The sequence below is a fragment of the Histomonas meleagridis genome (assembly GCF_020186115.1).
Source record: "Histomonas meleagridis strain 2922-C6/04-10x chromosome Unknown contig_15, whole genome shotgun sequence".
Taxonomy (NCBI): domain Eukaryota; phylum Parabasalia; order Tritrichomonadida; family Dientamoebidae; genus Histomonas; species Histomonas meleagridis.
The window spans coordinates 252,538-271,717 of NW_027150778.1; the positions used below are offsets into that span (position 1 = coordinate 252,538).

Genomic DNA, 19,180 nt, shown 5'->3' on the forward strand with positions numbered 1-19,180 from the left:
TCCCACTTGCCCTCTTTTTACCTCTTTACCCTGGGCAAAGAACAAAAGATTTTGTTTCTTACAGGAAAGATTGGAACTCTTCTTTTAATCCAATTTGGTTTCTTCATGCTTCAGACACACATCTTTCTTCTGTCTGGCCTGAATCAAAACCACATATATTTTCTTCTCTCAATAAGTCAATAAATATCTTCAAACCAAAAAGAATAATGCTTACAGGAGATTTGGTTAGAAATTATATTCAACATCCAGTAAGACCATATCACCAACAAAATAAAGAAGATTGGGAACTTCTAAAGTTAATGTACAAAGAATTAAATTTTACCAATGACAAAGTAATATCAGTTGTTGGGAACCATGATCTTTTTCTTATACCAGACTTTGATTATCCCAACAACTATGGGAAAGATTTTTTATATGACAAAGATACATTCCACATGAATGTTTCATTTTTCACACAAGATAATTTCAAAGTTAAATTTATTTCTATAAATGTATTTGATTTCCCCATAGGTCCCATTTGCTTTTATCAATCCATGTATATCTCAAATGAGTTTGAACAACTTCTTAAAACCGAACTTTCCAAAAGCAACTCTGATTATACAATCATTGTTTCACACATACCAATATTTCGGTTTGTAGATCATCAAAGGCTTATTAAGATCCTTAGTATCTCCAAAAATTTAAGGTTCTTCATTTCGGGGCACCTCCATCCGGCTAACGGTTATTTTATGCATTTTGGTGACACTTTTGAAGCGGTTGGTCCACCCCTATTCAAATCCAGTAATATCGGCATTGTCACCATTGATAATTTTCATTCTGCATATCACATTATCAATTTAGATAACCCACCATTAGCTATCCTTACCAATCCTGTTCCAACAAATCAAACCAGTAGTTATGATTCGTTTTCTCAAAACAACACAGAAGTTCGAGCGTTACTTTTTTCGGATGATATAAATGTTAATTTATCTATAAAAGGATCCATTAATGGGCAATTAAAATGCGCGAAAAAACTTGAAGAAGGAATTTACTTATGTTCATTACCAATTAATTTAGATGCAGGCGAATATTCGTTCGAAATGATTGGCGATTGGAAAGGATATATCAATTTCACTGTTGGTAATAAAATCAAAGGATTCATTGAGCATAGATATGATACGTTTGAAAAGCAAACAATAATTATCACATGTTTTGTTATTAATTTAATCATTATAATAATGATTTTTTTACCCGCAAAACCTTCCACAGATTGTAAAAGAAAATTCGCTTTGTTATCAAGTTTTGATATGTTAAGAACAAGTATTTATTCATTACCAAAATGCTTTTATTACCTTTTATTAGCATCTTTCGTGTGGTCCTTGTTTTTGCCACACGTTTTCTTCACAAACGAAAATTTGATCGGTTTCATGTCACTTTTAGGGTTTACACAAGGAACCAAATTCAAGTTCCACTATATGGGCTTTATCTACGCATTATATTTCTTTTATTTCCACTTGTACCCGATTTTCGTCGTCGTAAACGCTGTTGTTTTTTCAAAGAAAAAAAGAAAGATTTTGTTGTTCGATTTGTTTTTGTTCGTTTCGTCTTTTTTGGGAGTTTGGTATGAGTTCATTTGGCTGATTAATATGTTCGGAGTAATTCCTTCTTTGATTAGTCCGTCGTTTTCCATATTGCCAATTGTAATGTATGTAATGTTGGCATTTTGGGTTTATAAGCAAAAAAGAGGAACTGAAAATTCTGATGAAGTGGAGGCACTATTGTTTTCTGTTTAAAATAATTTAGAATAAAGGTGTAATTTAGAAATAATTTTTTTTTTGTTTTGGTTTTTTGAGTGGGTCTGTTTACGATAGAAAATTACGTTTGGTTTCAAACGAACATTGTCAATTCCAAACGAATAAAAAACGGCCGCTAAAAAGGATGGTGAAGAAAAATTTAACATTAAAGCCAGACATTAATGCTGCATATGTTTTAAAAGGTGACCTCCCAGACTCACGCGAATGGGGTGATGTAATTTCATTATTTTTGCTTTGTTTAAGTGCAATAGGACTTCTCAAAAAACATCTTTTATTTGGATGGATCTCGATTTTTGGACTCGTATCATTGCTGATTAATCGCCGGTATGGGAAACATATGGTGTTCTTTCAAATTTTTGCAATACTTTGTTTTGTTCTTTTTATCGTATTTTTCCAATATCATACGATCTTAACAGGATTACAAAGCTACTTCTGATATTCATCTGTTAAGTTCCTTTTTTATATATTATACCGCTATTCACAAATAAAATTTTTGTTTCCACATTTTTTAAATTCAAATACTGTTCAAGGAAAACATTTTTCAGATATTTGGTATGTAATAACTTACTAATCAAACCAAATATAAACATAAAATAAAATTTTTTTTATTCGATTCATTGCTAATAACATTTAATTATCAAACATGAAATCAGTCAAATTAATATCAAATACATCACTCGCTTTCTTTTCTTCTTCACTTGTTGGTGCTTCAGGTATCTGAGTATTTGGTTGAGGAATTTGATTTGGAGAGGGTTGTCTTTGGAATTGTGGTATTGGCTGAGAAATTATTTGTACCGGTGGAGGTGGGGGAATTGGCGGCTGACGTTGCTCTTGTTGTTGTTGTTGTTGTTCTGAGGGAAATAGTTCAAGTAATTCTGAAAAAGCAAGATCATATACAAACTTTACGGAAAGAGCACTTTCTAGTGTTGGATCTTGACCTCTTGCTTGAACGAATTGTTGAATTTTTTCTGGTGGAATTGTTTGTCTAACAGTTTCCAATAATAATGTATATGCATCATATGGTGTAGCAAATGATGTATCAACCTGGACATTTATTTGAGGTTTTGTTAATTTTTGGACTAATTTGTCCATAAGTTCTTGGTCAATTTCTTGTTCTTCAAACATTTTGATGACATGTTATGTGAAATCAATTCACACGAATGAGAAGTTCAAGGTTTTCCCTAGTACCTCAAGAAAAAGAAACATCACCAAAAAGCCAACAGAAAAAGGCATCTAAAACACGCAAGTTATCAAATAAAAAAGAAAGTGAAAATATCAATCAAAAAAATACTACTCCTGAAGATGAAGATGATGGAATAGTAATTGATGAAGACTTCCCAACAGACGTTAGTAGGGAAAAGTTAAATCAAGATTATCAAACAGCGCTTCAAGAACATGATATGTTATTAAAACAATTAGGCCGTGTTTTAGAAAGATTAATGGAAAGGGCAACTGCTGCTTAATTAAATTACAACGTGTTCATCCGACCATATATTTTTATTATTTAATTATTTGAGCATATTTATAAACAAAAGTATTTTCTATTTAAACTTTACTTAAATGGATTTTAATTATTAGGAACTTAAAAAAATGAAAAAGTCTTTTTGCTTCTAATTTTTACTTATTATCCAAGGAAATCATCTAACATTGCTTGGTAAAATAAAATTATTGTTACCACACTCACTAAATGAAGTTATTGTCTCGAACATTTGTTTGCATTAATTTTCTTTTTTTCTTTATATCGAAATATTATAAAATTTTGTTTTTGACTTACATGAATTTACTAAGCGTATATCATTCCATCATTAATTAAATTATGCAAACATTTGATTTAGATCTGTTTTAAAGCATTGATATGAAAATTCTTTTTTATTTTTATTTGCATTCATTTTGTAGAAATTTTAAAAAATCACAACAATTAATTAATTTTATTAGTTATATATTAGTTAAAAAGAAGATCATAAGTGATAGTTCAATTTCTTCTTTCATATCAATAAACTGAAAAGTGACGCCGGTTATGGTCCTCCCTTTTTCGAAATGACTGATTTGCTCTTCTTAACACCAATCCAAAAAAAGGATCCAAGAAAACCAACATGGCACGGCATTCCACGTGTTGCCTTAACACGTCCAGCTGTTGCTGCTGAAATTGATCCAGTCAAACCCGAAGAAATTCCAGTCCCAGAAAGGAAGACACGTGATTCCTTACAAATTGGAACCATTGTTATCATTCTTGATGGTGAGTTTAAGGGCAAGCGCGGAGTTGTTTTTGCTGATAATGGTAAAGGAATTGTTAAGGTTAATGGCCCAGCTATCAAACCAATTGAAATTGATCAAGACTTCTTAATTGCCACATCAACCAAGCTCGAAATTGGAAATGTTGATGAAGCAAGTTCTGCTAAAGCAATTGATGCTGCTGCAGAAAAAATCCCTGAAATGGCTGACTATCTTAAGGCTACATTCTCCCTCAGACCAGGAGATCGCCCACACCTCATGAAGTTCTAAACAACGCCTAATTTATAATTATTATTTTTTAAATTTCTTTTTAATTAACATATCTGGCATGCTAATGGAGTTTACAGATATCTCTTAAAATAAAGATTTTAGCTTCCTTCACTCACTTGGCTGGCTTTTTTTCTGCAATTATTTTTGGTATGTCATATCCTTTTTCTCAATATCTGAACAAATTAAAAGAAAAAAAGATCTGTCAAGGAAGAATGCAACTAAGCTTCAAACAACCTCTTGTTAAAAGGAACATCAAAAATAAAGCACACCTCATTACCTCAACACGCAAGGGTCCATCATCTAATGATGTTGATCAATATAAAATCGATTTAGAACAGATAAAAATTAAATTTGAACAAGGTCTGGCGGATGAAGAAGCTATTGAACATGTAGAAAATCTCATGTACATGGTAAATAACAGAATATACAAAGACCGTGGAATTTTTATTGAAATTTTTGCTGATTTAAATTGTCTTGATTTTTTCATAAACATCTATATGAATTGTGAAATCAATGCCTTATCCATGGCTGCCTTATTCATCATATACAATTTTTCATATTTTAGACCGGAATATTATCAATATTTGTTTGAAAAAGAAATTTACTTTAAAGCATATAAAACCATTCTTGATCAAACCAACAATCATAAGATTATCCTCCTTTCAGCCTATTTCTTCCAAAACGGTCTTCTGGAAGTTCCAAATTTACGAAATACTTTTCTTCAAAGTGAATATCAAAACTTTCTTAACTTTTTTATGAATGAAACCATTGATCCTGAGGATGGGGATTCATATGGATCCATTATCCATTACTTATGTACTATTAAATACACCGAAGAAGAGCCAAGTTTAACAGCTGAGCAAAAAGTAAATTTACTTTTTCCAGCTCTTGGCAAACTGTATCAAATAGAAGCATTTTATTCCTTTTTATATAGTACTTCAGCATTAATTGAAAACCAAAATCTTATTACACATTTATTTAATGATTTTCATATCTTAACTCCTTTATATGTTATATTAGGAAGACTTAAAGATGTTGTTGGAAGTTTTATTTTTGATCTTGATAAAGTAGATGAAACCCAAATTCGGGTAAAAAAAAACCAAATTAAACTTTTAATTCTCGCAATCGATGTGTTGAAAGAATCACTTGATAAAGCACTACAATGTACAGAACTTGAATTATTTCCAATTGATATTGTTCAATTTCTTTCATTATATTGTTTTAAAGTTAATAATAACGTAAAAGATAATTATTTTAATGGTATAAATGTAACATGTTCCTCCTTAAGGCTTTTGTCGAATTATATTAAGGTGGACACAGAGAAAGCAATAACAAATATAACAAATTTTGGTATATATTCGGAATTTATGCAAAAAATTGATGAGGTTCCTTTTTGTATAATTGAAGAATTCATTTTTTTCGTTTGTGAGACATTTAAAAATTGTAATATTGACCAATATATGGCATTTGTGGATGAAAGATTCGGTTTGTTTGAGTGCATTTTGAATAAAATTGATATCGGTAATAAGGATTTTTATTATGCAATTAATAGTGTGATTAATAGATGGAGTGAGGAGTTCTTTTGGGATAAAAATAGAAGAAGAAATCCGAAATTTTTTGAGCCTTTACGATATTATGCTGATCGTATTATCGAATTGGCTGAAGAAGCTGAATATAATATGGAGGAACAATCGTCAATTTCGTTGTTAACAGTGCAATTGTATAAATATTTTAATGCCTGCGATGATGAAATTGAAGAGGAACCAATTCTCTATGGAAGGAATATGGAATATTATGACGATGCTTCACCAAATGCTTCTGATAACGAAGATGATCAATATTGATAAAATATATTAATAAACATCAAATACATTTAAAATATTTTAAGCTGCAAATTAAGCACGCTCATATTCAATGTAATTAAAGATATTTTTAATTATAACTGATATTGTAACAAGTTTCAATAAACGATAGACAAATTCCACATAAAAAGTCATCGTCATTTTGTAAGTTCTATCGTTTTATGAAATTCTTTGATGTGATTTTCATCAAACCCACGTTAAAACAAATTATTATTTGCACATTTATTCAGAAACTAAATACTTCGCGAGTTTAATTCGCTTTATTCCGAAGAGTTCCATAAAACTCTACGGCAGACAAACACATGAAGTTATTCCCCGCGTGATTCTCGCCAATCTGACGTATCCTGATGAAGGATACTTCGATTTGGTTCTTACACGGGTATGTTTTAGTTGCGTTTTTATTGTTTAAGTCATTACAATTGAGGCGCGAATCGATCTCCGACCAACTTTCATTATCATTCGATCCTTCAACAACCCATGACTTAAGATGTCCACCACGTGGTCCTATTGGAACCGATTTAAGCGTGTAACTCGTAATTGAAACAGTCGAATTGATGAAATGAAATTTGATCCAATTCGTCTTGGAGTCAAGAGAATAGTAATAGTCGGGTGACGAGAAGTCAGCAACAACAGAGGGATGCCTTTTTGGTGATTTAAGAGCGGTTTCAGATGTTATTATTACAATTCCTTTTTCGTTGACATTACCACCACACTTCTTTGTAAGGTATGAGATGATGCCCTCGAATGGTTTTTCACATGGAATTTCGACAACTTCATTTTGCTTGGCATTATCAGAATTGGAAGATGAAGTTGTTGAAGTGGCTTCCGTTTGATTAAGCATACGCTGGCATAAGGAATCCCATACTTGTGGAGAGATGTCTTCGAAAGTGACAGTTTTGATGAATCTTTGCATTTTATCTGTGCTGATATTCTCGAAATGAATTGCGTCAAGTAAAAATAAGTTGCTTTCCTTGTCATAGTCAATGAGGTCGAGAATTGCATCTAGTAATGCGTTTTCGGATTTGACTTTGAGATTTTCATTGGTAAGAATTTGATATAATATGTTAGGATCAATACTCTTTACAAGATCTGCGCTGACTTCAGTAAGCATTGATGCGAATTTATCAACTTCTTTTTGGAAAACATTTCCTTGTGAAAAGTGTTCCAAAATTTGTTCTATATTTATGTCTTTCTCTGATGCAACCTTTTCAACAAGCTCATTGTTGCCAAGGAGAATGCCAACGTGCATTAAGAATTGTGATGAATTTTCATCAACCGATATAGATTGACCATTCATTAATTGGATCACTTTATTGAAATTACCATCTGTATCGTGTACATTTATGCTGTATGAATTGATTGTAGGATCAATTAAATGTAGACGAGAGATGTTTGGAGAAATAAAATCAGCGCAAACTCTATTGCAATGATACTCTTTTTCATCAACATAGAACACAAAATCTTCACTCGTATTATTGGTCTGTAAGTTCACTATCCCCTTAGCGGATAGGTTGATTTCTTTCATCAATGTAACATTCAATGTATTCAATTTCACAAAAATAAAACTTCGTTATTTTGAAGTTTCTAGAAAGAATTTATATAAATAAATCTAATATTGAAATAGAATATTTATTATGTTGATTTTATGCAAGTTGTTTTTCATTTTTTAATAAGACAAAAAAAGATAAATTTATTCATATTTTTTCATCCAGAAACATCACTCACAAAAAAAAACCGTTTTGTTTTGGATAGCATTTCTCACTTTTCAGTCCAGCTAAATCTGCCGATACGGTTTTTATGAGAAACGATATGTAACTCACACAATTTTGCTAGCGGCGTTACAAAAAAATAAACGTTCTATATATTTCTGCAGAATAGTTAAACTGATGAACTTGTTCTTTCTTTCTTTTATTCTGATAATGTTGAGGCAATGTTATAGAATTCAATTTACTAATTTTAATATTAATACCATTTTTTAAAGTGAATTGAAGTTTCTAAACATGTTTTACATTCACTTAACTCTATCTTGAGTACCGTTTTGTGCTTTAATTTATACGCTTAAAAGTATAAATGTTTTTGCTTTTATTTACCAACCAGCACCTTCGCCAGCATTGTTCCATTCTTGTTCTGATTGTGCTGCACCACCATCAGCAGTAGGTGTAGAATCAACTGTTGTAACATCAGTTGCGACTGCTTCTTCTCCTTCGTGATCGATTTGTTCTTGGATGTTTTGTTCATCGCGTGTATCACGATAGAAGTAAAGATCGGGAAGAACTTTCCATTCTTGTGTGCGGAGAAGTTCGCCACGAAGACGTAAGACTTCGCGTGTAAGTAACCACATGACAAGACCAATTGAGGTCTTATTCTTGGTGTTGTAGAGAATGACACAGTCAACAAAACGAAGGCTGGCATCAGTGTCACAAAGTGCAATGCATGGGATGTTAGCATATGCAGCTTCAGTGATAGCTTGTGTATCAGTGTTTGGATCACAAACAATGATAAGACGTGGTTCCATAAATTTACCTTTGATTGAGTGGTTAGTGAAGAAACCTGGCGTGAAACGTTGGTTAATGCAAAGGCAACCAAGGGATTAGTGAAAACTTATGAACTGCACGTTGACCGAATGGTTTAGCGGAAATAGCAAGAACATCACGTGGTTCTTCAACTGCATAAATCATACGTGCTGCAAGTTTGATCTTTTCATAAGTCATTCAAGGTTAATGATGTGTGTTCCTGTTTTTGTGCGTGTGAATACATATGGTTGCATTCCAAACGAAAGATTGGATGAACCAATGTGAACTTTAGCAGCGAGCATCTTCTTGATGGAGGATTCTCTATCAGCTTGCATCGGGAGCAAAGGAGGGCCAAAGCCGTTAACTTATCGTTAGGTCACAACAGAAACCGTTAATTTATTTTTACGTTTAAAAAGAAACCGTTAATATGGTCGAAAATGTCACTTTTTTATAATGAGGGGTTGAATCACAAAAAAATGTAGAAACGCTCGATATAATTTATTTGTTATTATTATTTCGGGGCCCGTTATTTTTTTTTATTTTCTTCGTGTGGTGGTTTCATCATTTCATGTGGATCGATTGAATCCTGAAGTGATTCTTGTATCACTCGCCGAAGTTCTTCATCATCAATGAGATCATCTTGATTATCCTCAAGAGACATTTGGATTGTCAATGCTAAATCTGGATCAATATCGGGATCTTCAAGTTGTGATCCATCGCCAGGTCCGATTTGTGACGCTAAAACAACATCCGATAGAAGTGTTGAAGATGAGCTTTCTGCTTTTACAATGTATGATGGGCATTTGATCATTCCTACAAGCTCTTCAAGAATATCATTATTATCAACATCACTTCCCATCGAAACTATGTTAATTGAAACATTTGATTCATTTGCAATTCTGGCGATAACTCCTGCATTGTCACGATTGACATCATTATGTGTTCCAATAAATGCAATTATAGATTTTTCCATGAATGAAGTATCTGTGTTCTTAAATGCAAGAAATGAACACCTTATTGTATGAATAAGCTGTGCTTTTCCGCCTGTTTGAATTGATAAAATTGAATTTGTTAATATGATTGAATCACTTGTAAGAGATGTAACAACACCAGGACCATTTTTACCAATAACACCAATTCCAAATTGTGCATGATTTGATTGTTTTGATAGATACTGAATTAGTCTTGAAGCTGCGGTTTTTTGCGCCTCAAGACGATTTGGATAGAAATCTCCATCTATTGATGTGTCTGTATTATCAATTATAATTATGTATGCTCGCGGAAGCACAGGCATCAACCTTGTCTAATTCAAACAGAGTATAGTCAATAAAATCGGAAAAGTGTCATTTAGAAGTTTAAGCTTGTAAAAAATGTGCCACTAGATTTTTGAATGATTTTTTTCCTGCCAAGCCAATTGCTTTTTGGACCACCCCAAAAAACCGAATCATTTTTTTGTGAGGTTTTTACTTTCTTCATTATGTGCCAAAATTATAGCTGTTTCCTAAAATTTCAGAATGTTTAAACTATCAAATATCATTTATTCATTGAATGAAATGCGCAATGGAGATTTCTATCCAAATTGACTCTTCAGCTGCCCCGTTACAAAATTTATCCTCCCGATGATTCCCTCTAAATTGTGTGCATTTTTCAATAGTTTATTCGGCTTGGAAAAACTGTTTTTTGTGAAACTTCGCTCAAAACACGTGTTACTTTTGATTCAAAATTTCTGACTAACTTTGAACGATTACCCATGTGTTACTCCTTTTTCACAAAATTAGCTCAAGATTCCAAAAGTCTCATTATTATACATGGGTACTTTATCTTTCACGTAACACTTATATGCTTAATAGGATACCTACGAATCGAATTAAGTGAATCAACATCGAATAATAATGTATTTCACCATACACCAAAATTTAAAAATAAATCTTCTTCGAATGTTGAATTACTTAATTTTTGTTATTCATTATTAATTAGAACAAAACATTCAATTTTATTCCATCTTAAAGATTTGAATTTTTTTTCTATTTGTTATAATCGAATGAGTAATGACGCAAAAGTTTTTGATATTTTTTTATGTTCCTTCTTATCAATGCAACATCAAAATCCATTTATGGCGTTTGAAATAGATTCATTATTTTCTTATAACCGAAAAATCTCATCTATTAATTATTCTATACACAGCATAAATATGGGGTTTACTCCAATTTCAAAAGGTTTTCAAAAATATTTTTCGATTTTATATCAATCCATTCAAAATTCTTCAAATGTTTTGCTAGTCACATTATTTGTTGTTGTTTATTCAAAATTGATATATCAAAGTAACAATCATAAAGAAAAATTTCATCGTAATATTCTTCATCTATTATTTGTTTTCTTTTTTGCACAAACATTTGAAGAATATGATTCAACAACTAAAACACTTAGTATTCTCACTATGACTGAATATAATGATAGAAGCACATATGAAAATTTGGCACAACATCTTATAATCGGAGGTAGTGTTAGCACTATTAGAGAAAGCAGTTTTAATGAATGGCCTTTATTAATTTCAGCTGAAATCGGGGATTCAATTACTTTAATTGATGATTTTGCATTCTTTAGATGTCCCAAGTTGCAAACAGTAACGATTGGCCAAAATGTGAAAACAATTGATAATTGTGTGTTTTGTAATTGCACAGCATTAACAAGTCTTATCATCCCAGATTCAGTCACCAAAATTGGACTACTTATATGTCAAGCATGTATCAAATTGCAAACAGTTATTATTGGAGAAAGTGTAGAAACTATTGGAGATTATGCATTTTCTTATTGTCCATTATTAACAAATATCAAAATTCCTAAATCAGTTATTTCAATTGCTACTGATACTTTTATGTGCTCGAAAATTCAATTTTTCGAAGTTTCTGTAGAAAATAATTATTTTGCAAATGATAATGATGGGATTCTTTATAATAAAGATTATTCTACGATTTTTTGTTGTCCATACGGATTAACAGATAAAACATATAAATTTAGTTACAACTATTGGAGAAAATTCGTTTTATGGTTGTTCGTCATTAACGGGTATTACAATACCAAATTCTGTTGTAACAATTAAAGATTCTGCATTTCAGTCATGTACATCATTAGTAAATATAATAATTCCGGATTCAGTTATAACAATTGAACAATTTGTTTTTTATCAATGTACTAAATTCGGAACTGTTATCATTGGCGAAAATGTAGAGTCAATTGGAAGTTCGTCATTTTCAGCGTGTGGTAATTTAAATTGTATATATTTCACAGGTAATGAAGCACCAACTGGAAGTTCAAATGCCTTCAATAGTGTGCCAGCAAAAAATGTTATGACATCAGATTTATATCAAGGATCAACATTTGGAACGCTGAGTGTATTAAAAGTTACAGCCACACCTGAATGTGATCAATATCTTTGGGCAACACATACATTTACTAAATCAAATGCATTCACTAAATCTAATACATTTACTAAATCAAAAGTTTTTACTAAATCTAATACATTTACTAAATCAAATGTTTTTACTAAATCAAATACATTTACTAAGTCAAATACATTTACTAAATCAAAAGTTTTTACTAAATCAAATGCATTCTCTAAATCTAATACATTTACTAAATCAAAAGTTTTTACTAAATCTAATACATTCACTAAATCAAATGTTTTTACTAAATCAAATACATTTATTAAATCGTATCCATTTACTAAATCGAATATATATACGAAATCAAATTCATTTGCTAAATCTGAAACATTTTCTGAATTAATTTTAAATAATATCACATTATCATTTACATATTTATTAACTTATTCATTTTCAATTTCATATTCATTAAGTCTTTATGAAAAACAAACGAAATCATATTCATTACTTATTGTTAATTCGACAAATATTTATCTTTCGACAGAAATTCTTTATTATGATTATACGATCATTATTTATTCGACATATTATAAATATTATTCAAACTTGTTTTTATATATTAATATTTATGAAAATCAAACGAAAGATAATAATAAAATGACGACAATTATTATAATTATTGTTTGCGTTATTGTTATCATTATTATTATTGATATTAATTATTATAAACATAATTCGTCATAGAAATCAAAACAAAACATCAGAAATTACAGAAAACGAAAATGAAAACGAAACAATAAATGTATTTTCAACTGTGATAACTAATACAAATATTGAAGAAGATCCATTTGCAGATGATTTCAAAGAAGAAAAATTTATGGCACAATTATAATTGCTTAGAAAAAATTTAATATTTAATTCGAAATGTATTTACGAAACAAAATAAAGAAATTACGCAAAATTCAAAATTTTGTTTTAATTTCTCTATTCTCAAATGTTGATTTTATTATTGAAATTTTTTTATTAACCAACTAAAAAATAAAAAAATGTCAATGATATACATTAATCTTGTATTTTTAGATGATTAATATTTTCGACATTTAAAAGGCTTTTGAAAAAAATATAACATAGAAATATAAATAATAATATTGCAATATTATTACCAAGTCAAAGTCGTATGAATAATAAAGTTATAAATTATGTAAAAAATGCTCCAGAAAAAAGTGTGACTTTATTAGAACAATTAAATGGACACGTTGCTGGATTCATCTCCACTAAATTTGATGTTCTCCTAATATTTCAGAAATAATCATCAAACACGACTTGAGCATAAAGGTTTTTATTATTAAAATTGATAATACGTTCAGATCCAGTTTTAAAGTATTCATTAATTTCTGTGACAAGTGTAATATATTAATAAATAAGTCTTATCGATATTATAATACTATTATTTTCCTTTTCTCGAATTAAAATTGATTTGATGAAGTAAATGTATTATTGATTTATGCAAATGTATTTTTAGTGAACGTGTTTTTTGGCAGGGATATTGAACACATTCATTAACACATACTCCTTTAATACATTAAGTGTACCAAATGTTGTGTTTCGAATAACTCCGATGTCATAATATATTATAAAATGTATTTGAACCTATAAATTGTGATTCATATCAGGTGTAATAAATACATTTATATTCATTGCAATACGAAAATGATGGTCTCCTTTTAAAACTGAATTTGCATTTTTAATATTTATCAATGATGAACAATAAGAAATGCAAAACTTTGAAATAATTGCTTTTCTCTACTAAGTCACTGGTATCCTTGAATAATTTTCGATTGAGCAAAACTATTATTAAGTAAAATTGTTTGATTAGTATTATCCCAATATAATAACTTCCAATTAATGATTCTCCAATGATAACTGTATTCAAGTTAGAACATTTTGAAAATGCATTATTTCTAATATATGTAACAGAGATACCAATTATGATATAAATCAATGACTCCCATGAAAAAAAGTCACATGAATTTATTTCTTCAATGATCTAAAAAAATATTAAAAATATATTTTAAAAAAAAATCATATCATTAATTATCAGACAAAATGATACACAAACTTTTTATATAAATAAGAAAAAAGCATCTTTCAATTCAATGTCACATAAAATATAATCTGAATTAAAACATAATCATGAAGATAAAGTATTAATTTTTATTATAAGATTGATTACTTATTGGGGCAGTCCGTGTTAAACGTCCTTTTAATTTTTTGAATACATTAAATGGTCGAATATTTAAATTGAATCAATAAATGCTCAACCAAAAAATGCCTTCATAACATCATTTTTTTATTATGTCAGCTATAGGTATTGATTTAGGTACAACATACAGTTGTGTTGGTGTTTTCAGACACAATCGTGTTGATATTATAGCGAATGATATGGGTAATCGTACAACACCGTCTTATGTTGCATTTACAGAAGATGAACGACTTGTTGGTGATGCAGCAAAGAATCAAGCAGCCATGAATCCAACAAACACAGTCTTTGATGCTAAACGTATGATAGGACGTAAGTTTAGTGATCCAGTTGTTCAAAAAGATATGCAACATTGGCCATTTAAAGTTGTTCGTGGAGAAGCAGATCGTCCAAGGATTCAAGTTCAATGGAAAGGCGAAACGAAACAATTTTATCCAGAAGAAATCTCAGCTATGGTATTAGGTAAAATGAAAGAAATTGCAGAAAGTCAACTTACAGACAAAGTCAAAGATGCAGTTATTACAGTTCCCGCATATTTCAATGATGGCCAACGTCAAGCCACAAAAGATGCCGGTGTTATTGCAGGATTAAATGTATTACGTATTATTAATGAGCCAACAGCCGCTGCTATTGCATTTGGTCTTAATGAAAAATCTGATAAAGAGCGTCATGTTCTTATTTTTGATCTTGGCGGTGGTACATTTGATGTTTCATTACTTGATATCGATGGCGGCATGTTCGAAGTTCGTGCCACAGCAGGTGATACACATCTTGGTGGTGAAGACTTTGATAATCGTATGGTTAATTACTTTGCAGATCGATTCCAAAAGAAGTTCAAGTGTGATTTAAGACAATCACCACGTGCACTCCGTACATTACGAACAGCATGCGAACGAGCTAAGCGAACATTATCCACAGCCACATCCGCATCCATTGTTTGTGATTCATTATATGAAGGTCATGATTTCATGGATAACATCTCACGTGCTATGTTCGAGAACTTAAATGATGAACTTTTCAGATCGACGATGACACCAGTTGCACAAGTATTAAGAGATGCAAATATGTCAAAGTCCGATGTCACTGATATTGTTCTTGTTGGTGGTTCATCACGTATTCCACGTGTTCAACAATTGTTACAAGACTTCTTCAATGGCAAGCAGCCATGCCGTGGTGTTGATCCTGATGAAGCAGTTGCATATGGTGCAGCAGTGCAAGCAGCAATTATCAAAGGTGATACATCAGATACAGTGAAAGATATTTTATTGTTAGATGTTGCACCACTTTCATTAGGTATCGAAACAGCAGGCGGAATGATGACAGTTCTCATTCCACGTAACACGACAATTCCAGCGAAGAAGTCAAATGTCTTCACGACCTTCTCAGATAATCAGCCTGCAGTTACAATCAAAGTTTATGAAGGAGAACGTTCGCGAACATGCGACAACAACTTACTTGGCACATTTGATTTAACAGGTATTCCGCCAGCACCACGCGGCGTACCACAGATTGAAGTTACATTCGATGTTAACGCGGATGGTATTATGAATGTTTCTGCACAAGATAAGTCGACAGGTAACGTGAAGAAGATCACGATTAAGAATGAGAAAGGACGTCTTTCACAAGCAGATATCGACAAAATGGTTGCAGACGCAGAGAAGTACAAAGCACAAGATGAAGAAGTGCGTAAGAAAGTGGAAGCGAAGAACGCACTCGAAGGATACTGCTTCGGCGTACGCAACTCATTAAATCAAGAACAGTTCGCTAACGCATTATCACAATCAGATAAGGACACAATCAACAGAGAAATCAATGACACGCTCGCATGGATGGAGTCAAACCAAGACGCAGACGTCGCTACAATCGAAGCGAAACAGAAGGAACTCGAAGGCAAACTGATGCCAATTATGCAATCAGCTTATCAACATGCAGCAGGTGGCGCACAAGGCGGAATGCCAGGCGCGAACATGCAAGGAGGAAGTGGAGCATCAGCGAATAGTGGACATTCATCAGGACCACGTGTTGAAGAAGTTGATTAAATGAATGAATAAAATGTAACATAATGAATAACTTTGAGTTTATATTAAACGTTTAATAGATAAATTCAACACATTCATTTTTTAGAATCAAAAATTGGTCATTTATTGCTTTCCAAATGATAATTTATATACAATTTTTATCTTAATAAATAATTTTCATCATCAATAGAAATAAAAGCTTTGATATTAAAAAAAAATTCGAGGAAGATATAGTTCATACATATTTTTATCAATGAATATTATTCTTTTAATTGGGTTCATTGGTTCGATTCCCAATTCGCGGCTTTTTTATTTTATTTCATGAAGTCATGTGAACTCAGCGATCTTTTTCCAAAAGAATCGCTAAAATATGCTAAAGAGCTTGCTCATTTACAAGACCAACTCCTTCGTATCACTAATGAAAGTTTCGAGGAAACATACAAATTATTTTTAGAATCATCATTTAATCATGAACAATTAGCCAGACTTATCACAAAGTTTGCTGCTTTAAGATACGAAAAGATTTCACTTCTTGCCGATCTTTACATTAAATTTGCAACTGAAAATGAATCAATAATTGAAATGAAATCATTCCTTTTCGATAAATTTATTTTAAACTGCCAAAGGTTCATAATTTGTCTTGCTACCAAAGGGTTTATTACTGCACAAGAAATTGCTGAAGCATCTCGATCACTTTATAATGTTGGAACTGATTTGTCTCAATACATTCCAATCATTGCATACTTTGCGCCCGAAATTGAACTTTATTATCCACAAGTAATTAAAAGTTTTGAAGCTCGGATTGACCAATATCTTAAAAAAAATGTTGATGATTTATTACCCAGTGAATCACAATTTCTTCTTGGGTTTGAACATTACCATGAAAATGACTGGGAGCTATTGAATGATAGAAGACTTAATACATATGAACCATCTTCACTTCCACAAATCATCAAGTCAGATGATATTGATACTTTTCTTATGATTTTAGGAACATCACATTTTCATATCAATCAAATAATTCCTCATACTGTATATACAGACACTGTATATCCTTTTTCTGATCCCACCGTTATTCAATTTGCAGCATTTCATGGGGCGATAAAAATTTTCACATATTTACTCGAAAAGTGCAAACTTGACAAAACTAATCCTGAAGGAATAACTCTTGCACAATTTGCTGTAGCAGGTGGTCATCGAGAAATTATTAGTATTCTACGCTCCAAAGGCGTTAATTTCAAGCATACTCTTCAAGCTGCTGCATCATTTTATCAAAATGATATATTTATTGATTTATATTATGATCATGTTCAAGATCTAAATGATTTTGACACGACACTTGATACAGTTTTAAATTGTTGTGTATCACAATCGAATATGGAACTTGTTTTATTTTGCTTAGAAAATGGAGTAAATATAAATCAAAAAGGAAAAGTTTCTTTTTTCTTTATTTTAACTATTATCCAATTCATTGTGCAATTTCATATTGCAAAAATGATTTCATTTCGTTCATATTATCACATAATAAAATTAATGTAAATGTTAAAGAAGTCACAGGTCAAACGCCTCTTTTTTTAGCTGTTCAATTTGGTAATTCGGAAACTGTTAAATTGATTCTTGATAAATCCGAAATTGATTTATCGATTAAAGATAAATATGGAATTTATTTAATGCTTTTAGAACACCACTTCATTTCGCTGTTGAAAATGATGATAAAGAAACTGTTAAAGCTCTTCTTGATTCAGGAAAATTCGATGTAAATCAAACCGATAGATTTCACGTTTCATTTTTATGTTTCAAACTCCAATGCATATCGCTGCTAGAACAGGATTATATGATATTATTGATGTGCTTGTGCAAACAGGTTCTGCGGATTTGACAGTTGAGGATTTAGGAGGCGTTCTTTTGTTTGTTTTCAAACTCCAATTGATGTTGCAAGAAGGCATGGAAATATGTCAGTACTGCATAAATTAGGATTGGTTTCTTCAAGCGAAGATGAATCTTCAGATCCTGATACAACAGAATATGAGGACGAGGAAGAAGAAGAGGAAGAAGAAGAATCAATATCAGATTCTGATGTAGATAAAGAAATAAATGATAAATCAAATGATAATGAAAAAGAAACTGAAAAATCAGATAACAATAATAAAGAAATACATGAAAAATCAGAAGATAATGAAAAAGAAACAAATGAAATATCAAATGATGATGATACAGAAATACATGAGAAATCAGGTGATAATAATGATAGAGAAATACATGAACAAGTTGTATAATGTTCCAAAAATTAAAATAATAAAAGATTTAAATTGTTTTATGTTATTTGTATGTCGTATATGTTATGTAATCATAGCAAATGAATTTTTAATGGGGACATGTCCTTCTTTCATAAAAAAGAATTCAAAATAAATTAATATGGAATTACAACTTATAAGTTACACGAGAAATATATATGTCACTATATTTCTTTAAGCTATCTTAAAACCATGCTTGAGTGTAAATTATTTGATCAAATTCAAAATTGTCATCAAATTAGATTGATCTTTATTAACAAGCATATTAAATCCTTAATCTAAGGGAACCATAACAGCCAACTTTTAGGTAATCAAATTTGTTGTGAAGTGGGTGCATAAAATACATATGTAGCATTATATTTCAAAGTCGGGCGTATCTTAGGAAAATTTGTTGATTGGGTTTCCAAAAATTATATATATATATATATTAAATTATTGAATTTTCTAAAAAAAAATTCATATAAATTCAGTTGTACATCAAATTAATATGTACATAATGATTAAATTTTACAAAATAAAAAGAATTTCATGTAAAAATGAAGTTTGAACATATTA

At 30.9% G+C, this 19,180-nt stretch overlaps 7 protein-coding genes across 7 annotated transcripts; 3 read left to right on the plus strand and 4 right to left on the minus strand.

Annotated features, from left to right (window-relative positions):
* Positions 1 to 2,423: 2,423 nt before the first annotated feature.
* Positions 2,424 to 2,918, minus strand: GO595_001797 (uncharacterized protein; the record flags this gene model as incomplete). The annotated part of the gene is made up of 1 exon (XM_067914634.1): positions 2,424 to 2,918. One exon carries the CDS (start codon positions 2,916 to 2,918, stop codon positions 2,424 to 2,426), a length of 495 nt encoding a protein of 164 aa, XP_067778046.1.
* Positions 2,919 to 3,830: 912 nt separating this feature from the next.
* GO595_001798 (60S ribosomal protein L6) lies at positions 3,831 to 4,295 on the plus strand (the record flags this gene model as incomplete). The annotated part of the gene is made up of 1 exon (XM_067914637.1): positions 3,831 to 4,295. One exon carries the CDS (start codon positions 3,831 to 3,833, stop codon positions 4,293 to 4,295), a length of 465 nt encoding a protein of 154 aa, XP_067778047.1.
* A 2,112-nt stretch (positions 4,296 to 6,407) lies between these two features.
* On the minus strand, positions 6,408 to 7,454 carry GO595_001799 (F5/8 type C domain containing protein; the record flags this gene model as incomplete). Its single annotated transcript, XM_067914638.1, has 1 exon — positions 6,408 to 7,454. The coding sequence occupies one exon, from the start codon at positions 7,452 to 7,454 to the stop codon at positions 6,408 to 6,410; it is 1,047 nt and encodes a 348-aa protein (XP_067778048.1).
* A 789-nt stretch (positions 7,455 to 8,243) lies between these two features.
* GO595_001800 (ribosomal protein) lies at positions 8,244 to 8,672 on the minus strand (the record flags this gene model as incomplete). Its single annotated transcript, XM_067914639.1, has 1 exon — positions 8,244 to 8,672. The coding sequence occupies one exon, from the start codon at positions 8,670 to 8,672 to the stop codon at positions 8,244 to 8,246; it is 429 nt and encodes a 142-aa protein (XP_067778049.1).
* Positions 8,673 to 9,196: 524 nt separating this feature from the next.
* Positions 9,197 to 9,964, minus strand: GO595_001801 (26S proteasome non-ATPase regulatory subunit 4; the record flags this gene model as incomplete). Its single annotated transcript, XM_067914640.1, has 1 exon — positions 9,197 to 9,964. The coding sequence occupies one exon, from the start codon at positions 9,962 to 9,964 to the stop codon at positions 9,197 to 9,199; it is 768 nt and encodes a 255-aa protein (XP_067778050.1).
* Positions 9,965 to 14,408: 4,444 nt separating this feature from the next.
* GO595_001802 (cytoplasmic heat shock protein 70) lies at positions 14,409 to 16,352 on the plus strand (the record flags this gene model as incomplete). Its single annotated transcript, XM_067914641.1, has 1 exon — positions 14,409 to 16,352. One exon carries the CDS (start codon positions 14,409 to 14,411, stop codon positions 16,350 to 16,352), a length of 1,944 nt encoding a protein of 647 aa, XP_067778051.1.
* Positions 16,353 to 18,283: 1,931 nt separating this feature from the next.
* GO595_001803 (uncharacterized protein) lies at positions 18,284 to 18,607 on the plus strand (the record flags this gene model as incomplete). Its single annotated transcript, XM_067914642.1, has 1 exon — positions 18,284 to 18,607. One exon carries the CDS (start codon positions 18,284 to 18,286, stop codon positions 18,605 to 18,607), a length of 324 nt encoding a protein of 107 aa, XP_067778052.1.
* Positions 18,608 to 19,180: the final 573 nt, after the last annotated feature.